This window comes from Coregonus lavaretus (assembly GCF_964263955.1).
Source record: "Coregonus lavaretus genome assembly, contig: HAP1_SCAFFOLD_490, whole genome shotgun sequence".
NCBI lineage: Eukaryota > Metazoa > Chordata > Actinopteri > Salmoniformes > Salmonidae > Coregonus > Coregonus lavaretus.
In genome coordinates this window covers 282,688-291,733 of record NW_028159678.1, presented here as the reverse complement: position 1 = coordinate 291,733, position 9,046 = coordinate 282,688, and the positions used below count along the sequence as shown (strand labels likewise).

At 49.4% G+C, this 9,046-nt stretch overlaps 1 protein-coding gene across 1 annotated transcript in view; it reads right to left on the bottom strand.

The window, feature by feature from the left end:
- Positions 1 to 2,201: 2,201 nt before the first annotated feature.
- Positions 2,202 to 9,046, bottom strand: part of LOC311122567 (PH-interacting protein-like) — a 138,202-nt gene continuing 131,357 nt past the window's right edge. Inside the window, exons 40-41 of the mRNA XM_084196911.1 lie at positions 5,256 to 5,399; positions 2,202 to 5,125 (exon numbers count right to left, since the gene is read on the bottom strand). Of these exons, the coding sequence (XP_084053037.1) occupies positions 4,386 to 5,125; positions 5,256 to 5,399 (884 nt within the window). The 3' untranslated portion in view covers positions 2,202 to 4,385. The remainder of the gene's footprint in view (positions 5,126 to 5,255; positions 5,400 to 9,046) is intronic.

Here is a 9,046-nt window from a genome sequence, read left to right as displayed (position 1 = left end):
ACAGTATACATGAGAGGGAGACAGTATACAGGAGAGGGAGACAGTATACAGGAGAGGGAGAGTATCCAGGAGAGGGAGAGTATCCAGGAGAGGGAGAGTATCCAGGAGAGGGAGACAGTATACAGGAGAGGGAGACAGTATACAGGAGAGGGAGACAGTATACAGGAGAGGGAGACAGTATACAGGAGAGGGAGACAGTATACAGGAGAGGGAGACAGTATACAGGAGAGGGAGTCAGTATACAGGAGAGGGAGACAGTATACAGGAGAGGGAGACAGTATCCAGGAGAGGGAGACAGTATACAGGAGAGGGAGTCAGTATACAGGAGAGGGAGACAGTATACAGGAGAGGGAGACAGTATACAGGAGAGGGAGTCAGTATACAGGAGAGGGAGACAGTATACAGGAGAGGGAGACAGTATCCAGGAGAGGGAGACAGTATACAGGAGAGGGAGAGTATCCAGGAGAGGGAGAGTATCCAAGAGAGGGAGAGTATCCAGGAGAGGGAGACAGTATACAGGAGAGGGAGACAGTATACAGGAGAGGGAGACAGTATACAGGAGAGGGAGACAGTATACAGGAGAGGGAGACAGTATACAGGAGAGGGAGACAGTATCCAGGAGAGGGAGACAGTATACAGGAGAGGGAGACAGTATACAGGAGAGGGAGCGAGAGGGAGTCAGTATACAGGAGAGGGAGACAGTATACAGGAGAGGGAGACAGTATACAGGAGAGGAAGAGAGTATCCAGGAGAGGAAGAGAGTATACAGGAGAGGGAGACAGTATACAGGAGAGGGAGTCAGTATACAGGAGAGGGAGACAGTATACAGGAGAGGGAGACAGTATACAGGAGAGGAAGAGAGTATCCAGGAGAGGGAGAGAGTATCCAGGAGAGGGAGACAGTATACAGCAGAGGGAGACAGTATACAGGAGAGGGAGTCATTTTCCAGGAGAGGGAGTCAGTATACAGGAGAGGGAGTCAGTATACAGGAGAGGGAGCGAGAGGGCGACAGTATACAGCAGAGGGAGTCAGTATACAGGAGAGGGAGACAGTATACAGGAGAGGGAGACAGTATACAGGAGAGGGAGACAGTATACAGGAGAGGGAGCGAGAGGGAGACAGTATCCAGTATCCAGCAGAGGGAGTCAGTATACAGGAGAGGGAGACAGTATCCAGGAGAGGGAGCGAGGGAGACAGTATACAGGAGAGGGAGACAGTATACAGCAGAGGGAGTCAGTATACAGGAGAGGGAGTCAGTATACAGGAGAGGGAGCGAGAGGGAGATAGTATACAGCAGAGGGAGTCAGTATACAGGAGAGGGAGACAGTATACAGGAGAGGGAGACAGTATACAGGAGAGGGAGACAGTATACAGGAGAGGGAGCGAGAGGGAGACAGTATCCAGTATCCAGCAGAGGGAGTCAGTATACAGGAGAGGGAGACAGTATCCAGGAGAGGGAGCGAGGGAGACAGTATCCAGGAGAGGGAGAGAGCATCAAGGAGAGGGAGACAGTATACAGGAGAGGGAGACAGTATACAGGAGAGGGAGACAGTATACAGGAGAGGGAGTCAGTATACAGGAGAGGGAGACAGTATACAGGAGAGGGAGACAGTATACAGGAGAGGGAGACAGTATACAGGAGAGGGAGCGAGAGGGAGACAGTATCCAGTATCCAGCAGAGGGAGTCAGTATACAGGAGAGGGAGACAGTATCCAGGAGAGGGAGCGAGGGAGACAGTATCCAGGAGAGGGAGAGAGCATCAAGGAGAGGGAGATAGGATGACAGGAGAGGGAGACAGTATACAGGAGAGGGAGCGAGAGGGAGACAGTATCCAGTATCCAGGAGAGGGAGACAGTATACAGGAGAGGGAGACAGTATACAGGAGAGGGAGACAGTATCCAGGAGAGGGAGTGAGTATCCAGGAGAGGGAGCGAGGGAGACGGTATCCAGGAGAGGGAGCGAGGGAGACGGTATCCAGGAGAGGGAGCGAGGGAGACGGTATCCAGGAAAGGGAGCGAGGGAGACGGTATCCAGGAGAGGGAGCAAGGGAGACGGTATCCAGGAGAGGGAGCAAGGAAGACGGTATCCAGGAGAGGGAGCAAGGAAGACGGTATCCAGGAGAGGGAGCAAGGGAGACGGTATCCAGGAGAGGGAGCGAGGGAGACGGTATCCAGGAGAGGGAGCGAGGGAGACGGTATCCAGGAGAGGGAGCGAGGGAGACGGTATCCAGGAGAGGGAGCGAGGGAGACGGTATCCAGGAAAGGGAGCGAGGGAGACGGTATCCAGGAGAGGGAGCAAGGGAGACGGTATCCAGGAGAGGGAGCAAGGGAGACGGTATCCAGGAGAGGGAGCAAGGAAGACGGTATCCAGGAGAGGGAGCAAGGGAGACGGTATCCAGGAGAGGGAGCAAGGGAGACGGTATCCAGGAGAGGGAGAGAGTATCCAAGGCACAATCAGAACAAACAAATAATCTGGGGTTAGGAATCCTTCTCCAGTCCATTTCAGTTCTGTTTCAGTCCAGTTTATTCCGGTTAGATCCGGTTTCATCCAGTCTGGATCTGGTTATATCCGGTTTGGGTCAGGCCTGTGAAAGTGCAGGAGCATGCATGGTCCAGTCGGTAGGACTGCATGTGGTTTGATCACCATAGAAACAGACATTTGAAATACATTTAAAAGGTTTCATTAAAATTAAACAAGGTGTCTAACTCCCTAGCTGAACAACAGGGTTAGCGACACCAACCTGGACAAGCCTGGGAACCAGTCTGTTTGTGTCATCATGCCAAGGAGTTGCCGTGACAACACAAACAGATCTGAGACCAGCCTAACACCAACAATATCTAGCCTATAATAGACGGCTATAACAAAAATATTGGTGTTTACGTTTCTAATGAAGAATACACTCTGATATCAACTGTGTGATGCCACTGGTTGTACACCGAAATACACAGATCCCACACACACACACAGGCAAGCACACACACACACACACACACACACACACACACAGGGAACCACCACAGAAAGGCACCAGGTATTGCTAATGATGAGGACAGTCTTTCATACAGACCTTCAGTCTCACTAGGATCCCATTTGGTGTTGCAGCACAAACAGACACTGTATCAACATATCAAAGACAGAGACTATAAAACCATGAGGAGAGAATAAACTGAGAGGTCAGAGAACACGGTCAGAACACGGTCAGAACACTGTCGGGCTACGGTCAGAACACGGTCAGAACACGGTCGGGATACGGTCAGAATACGGTCAGAACACGGTCGGGATACGGTCAGAATACGGTCAGAACACTGTCGGGCTACGGTCAGAACACGGTCAGAACACTATCGGGCTACGGTCAGAATACGGTCAGAATATGGTCAGAACAAGGTCGGGCTACGGTCAGAATACGGTCAGAATACGGTTGGGCTACGGTCAGAACACGGTCAGAACACGGTCAGAATACGGTCAGAACACTGTCGGGCTACGGTCAGAATACGGTCAGAACACTGTCGGGCTACGGTCAGAACACTGTCGGGCTACGGTCAGAATACGGTCAGAACACTGTCAGAACACGGTCGGGATACGGTCAGAATACGGTCAGAACACTGTCGGGCTACGGTCAGAATACGGTCAGAACACTGTCGGGCTACGGTCAGAATACGGTCAGAACACGGTCAGAATACGGTCGGGCTACGGTCAGAATACGGTCGGGCTACGGTCAGAATACGGTCGGGCTACGGTCAGAATACGGTCAGAATACGGTCGGGCTACGGTCAGAATACGGTTGGGCTACGGTCAGAATACGGTCAGAATACGGTCAGAATACGGTCGGGCTACGGTCAGAATACGGTTGGGCTACGGTCAGAATACGGTCAGAATACGGTCAGAATACGGTCGGGCTACGGTCAGAATACGGTTGGGCTACGGTCCTGTTGACCACATGAAGAGACACAGGAAGCTTTCACTCAGACACACACTGCACGGTCATGTGGTTGTGAGGTCAGGAGACGGTCCAAACCCCACGGAGAGTAAGTACTCGTGGGATACGTCCTCCAAGGATCAATGAGAGAGGAGTCTCAGCCTTGTCTATGAGAGGGGGAGTACTGAGCCATGCATACACACATGGGACGGGGATTCACCAAGAGCAGCCTTCTCCCCCCAGCACTCCAGGGGGGCCTCTGCTCTCCAACCAATGAGCTCACAGCTGCGTGGCGTAGTCGGCCAGTCTAACCAATCACCTCTTCTCCTCTGGTCTGTAAGTGAGAGGGGTCTGGTTGTCTTGGTTACCAGCCCATAGTAATGACTGTGTTGTTGTTCTCGCTACCGGCCCATAATAATAAAGGCGTGGTTTGTTTGTCGTGGTTACCAGGTGTGGTTGGTTGCAGTGGTTACCAGCCGATGAGGTTGGCCTTGGCCTTCTCTGTGAGCTTGCGGACACGCCCCTTGGAAGAAGTGCCGAAGGTGAGGGAGGAGTCTTCAAACAGGAGCTGTCCCTCCCCCTCCTCCTCCAGCTCCTCCTCCTCCTCCTCCTCCTCCGTGTAGCATGCCGTCCGTCGCCCCTGGTTACGCGTACGCATCGAACCCGCCGACCCCTCCCCTTCCTGTCCCGGCTCCTCCCCTTCCTTTACATTGACGTTTTCGTTGTCCACTGGAGACTCCCTCACGCGCCGCGATTGGTGCAGAGACTGGGCGGGGGGAGTGGTCTCGTCATTGATTCGCCGACTGCTCCTCCTCAGAGGGGAAGGGGAGGGGTCAGGGCTAGAAGGGGGAGGGACTTCTTCTGTCCTAATGAGTCTCGGTCTACCGCGTCGGCACAGCGTTCCTGGAAGTCCCGCACCTATGTCCTGGGCAGAGGATGAAGTCCCGCCCTCGTCGCCCGTGGATTGGTCAAACTCGTCCTCGGGGGTGGGGCTTGGACGGAGGCCCCTCCTCCTCATGACCTCTACTTCCTGTTTGGACTTCCTGCCTCTCTTCCTGCCAGGTGGGCGACCCCTGGGGGCGGGGCTGGGGTCAGGAGTCACCGCTCTAGGTCTCTGACCTCTACGCCCTGTGGGCACGTCCACTTTCACCTGACTACTGTGACCATTCAGGTGGACCGTAGCCTGGGGGGAGAGGCTACGAGGGGACGCTGGGGGGAGGGAGGGAGAGAGGGAGAGAGAGAGAGAGAATGTGAGTTGCTGAAGCAGTGCTAGTGCATGTCTTATTTAAGCCTAAATGACTGAAAATCAATCAATCAACCAATCAGAGCAGAATCGTACCGGGTGTGTGTCGTACGGGGGTCCTTAGTTTCCGCCGCATGCTCCCTCCGCTGCCGTTGGTTCTCAGGGACAGTCTAGAACGCTCAGCAACACCGGGAGATGAACCGGAGTTATGACCACGCAACGACCAGTAAGATGACTCTACTGAGAGAGACAGAGAGAGAGAGAGAGACAGAGACAGAGACAGAGACAGAGACAGAGAGAGAGAGAGAGAGAGAGAGAGAGAGAGAGAGAGAGAGAGAGAGAGAGAGAGAGAGAGAGAGAGAGAGAGACAAACAGACCCCACAGAGCCCCAGGACAACACAATTAGACACAACCAAATCATGAGAAACAAAAAGATAATTACTTGACACATTGGAAAGAACAAACAAAAAAACAGAGCAAACTAGAATGCTATTTGGCCCTAAACAGAGAGTACACAGTGGCAGAATACCTGACCACTGTGACTGACCCAAACGTAAGGAAAGCTTTGACTATGTACAGACTCAGTGAGCATAGCCTTGCTATTGAGAAAGACCGCCGTAGGCAGACCTGGCTCTCAAGAGAAGACAGGCTATGTGCACACTGCCCACAAAATGAGGTGGAAACTGAGCTGCACTTCCTAACCTCCTGCCAAATGTATGACCATATTAGAGAAACATATTTCCCTCAGATTACACAGACTCACAAAGAATTTGAAAATAAACACAATTTTGATAAACTCCCTTATCTACTGGGTGAAATACCACAGTGTGCCATCACAGCAACAAGATTTGTGACCTGTTGCCACAACAAAAAGGGCAACCAGTGAAGAACAAACACCATTGTAAATACATTCCATATTTATGTTTATTTATTTTCCCATTTGTACTTTAACTATTTGCACATTGTTACAACACTGTATATAGACATAATATGACATTTGAAATGTATTTATTCTTTTGGAACTTCTGAGTGTAATGTTTACTGTTAATATTTATTGTTTATTTCACTTTCGTTTACTATCTACTTTACTTGCTTTGGTAATGTTAACATACAGTTGAAGTCGGAAGTTTACATAAACCTTAGCCAAACACATTTAAACTCAGTTTTTCACAATTCCTGACATTTAATCCTAGTAAGAATTCCCTGTCTTAGGTCAGTTAGGATCACCACTTTATTTTAAGAATGTGAAATGTCAGAATAATAGTAGAGAGAATGATTTATTTCAGCTTTTATTTCTTTCATCACATTCCCAGTGGGTCAGAAGTTTACATACACTCAATTTGTATTTGGTAGCATTGCCTTTAAATTGTTTAACTTGGGTCAAACGTTTCGGGTAGCCTTCCACAAGCTTCCCACAATAAGTTGGGTGAATTTTGGCCCATTCCTCCTGACAGAGGTGGTGTAACTGAGTCAGGTTTGTAGGCCTCCTTGCTCGCACACGCTTTTTCAGTTCTGCCCACACATTTTCTATAGGATTGAGGTCAGGGCTTTGTGATGGCCACTCCAATACCTTGACTTTGTTGTCCTTAAGCCATTTTGCCACTACTTTGGAAGTATGCTTGGGGTCATTGTCCATTTGGAAGACCCATTTGCGACCAAGCTTTAACTTCCTGACTGATGTCTTGAGATGTTGCTTCAATATATCCACAATTTTCCTTCCTCATGATTTTGTGAAGTGCACCAGTCCCTCCTGCAGCAAAGCACCCCCACAGCATGATGCTGCCACCCCCGTGCTTCACGGTTGGGATGGTGTTCTTCGGCTTGCAAGCCACCCCCTTTTTCCTCCAAACATCACAATGGTCATTATGGCCAAACAGTTCTATTTTTGTTTCATCAGACCAGAGGACATTTCTCCAAAAAGTACAATATTTGTCCCCATGTGCAGTTGCAAACCGTAGTCTGGCTTTTTTATGGTGGTTTTGGAGCAGTGGCTTCTTCCTTGCTTTTCAGGTTATGTCGATATACAGTGGGGAGAACAAGTATTTGATCCACTGCCGATTTTGCAGGTTTTCCTACTTACAAAGCATGTAGAGGTCTGTCATTTTTTAGCATAGGTACACTTCAACTGTGAGAGACGGAATCTAAAACAAAAATCCAGAAAATCACATTGTATGATTTTAAAGAAATTAATTTGCATTTTATTGCATGACATAAGTATTTGATCACCTACCAACCAGTAAGAATTCCGTTAGTTTTTCTTTAAGAAGCCCTCCTCCACTCATTACCTGTATTAACTGCACCTGTTTGAACTCGTTGCCTGTATAAAAGACACCTGTCCACACACTCAATCAAACAGACTCCAACCTCTCCACAATGGCCAAGACCAGAGAGCTATGTAAGGACATCAGGGATACAATTGTAGACCTGCACAAGGCTGGGATGGGCTACAGGACAATAGGCAAGCAGCTTGGTGAGAAGGCAACAACTGTTGGTGCAATTATCAGAAAATGGAAGAAGTTCAAGATGATGGTCAATCACCCTCGGTCTGGGGCTCCATGCAAGATCTCACCTCGTGGGGCATCAATGATCATGAGGAAGTTGAGGGATCAGCCCAGAACTACACGGCAGGACCTGGTCAATGACCTGAAGAGAGCTGGGACCACAGTCTCAAAGAAAACCATTAGTAACACACTGCGCCGTCATGGATTAAAATCCTGCAGCGCACGCAAGGTCCCCCTGCTCAAGCCAGCGCATGTCCAGGCCCGTCTGAAGTTTGCCAATGACCATCTGGATGATCCAGAGGAGGAATGGGAGAAGGTCATGTGGTCTGATGAGACAAAAATAGAGCTTTTTGGTCTAAACTCCACTCGCCGTGTTTGGAGGAAGAAGAAGGATGAGTACAACCCCAAGAACACCATCCCAACCGTGAAGCATGGAGGTGGAAACATCATTCTTTGGGGATGCTTTTCTGCAAAGGGGACAGGACGATTGCACCGTATTGAGGGGAGGATGGATGGGGCCATGTATCGCGAGATCTTGGCCAACAACCTCCTTCCCTCAGTAAGAGCATTGACGATGGATCGTGGCTGGGTCTTCCAGCATGACAACGACCTGAAACACACAGTCAGGGCAACTAAGGAGTGGCTCCGTAAGAAGCATCTCAAGGTCCTGGAGTAGCCTAGCCAGTCTCCAGACCTGAACCCAATAGAAAATCTTTGGAGGGAGCTGAAAGTCCGTATTGCCCAGCGACAGCCCCGAAACCTGAAGGATCTGGAGAAGGTCTGTATGGAGGAGTGGGCCAAAATCCCTGCTGCAGTGTGTGCAAACCTGGTCAAGACCTACAGGAAACTTATGATCTCTGTAATTGCAAACAAAGGTTTCTGTCCCAAATATTAAGTTCTGCTTTTCTGATGTATCAAATACTTATGTCAAATACTTAAAAATCATACAATGTGATTTTCTGGATATTTCTCTCACAGTTGAAGTGTACCTATGATAAACATTACAGACCTCTACATGCTTTGTAAGTAGGAAAACCTGCAAAATCGGCAGTGTATCAAATACTTGTTCTCCCCATTGTATGACTTGTTTTACTGTGGATATAGATACTTTTGTACCTGTTTCCTCCAGCATCTTCACAAGGTCCTTTGCTGTTGTTCTGGGATTGATTTGCACTTTTCGCACCAAAGTACGTTCATCTCTAGGAGACAGAACGCATCTCCTTCTTGAGCGGTATGACGGCTGCGTGGTCCAATGGTGTTTATACTTGCGTACTATTGTTTGTACAGATGAACGTGGTACCTTCAGGCATTTGGAAATTGCTCCCAAGGATGAACCAGACTTGTGGAGGTCTACAATTTCTTTTCTGAGGTTTTGGCTGATTTCTT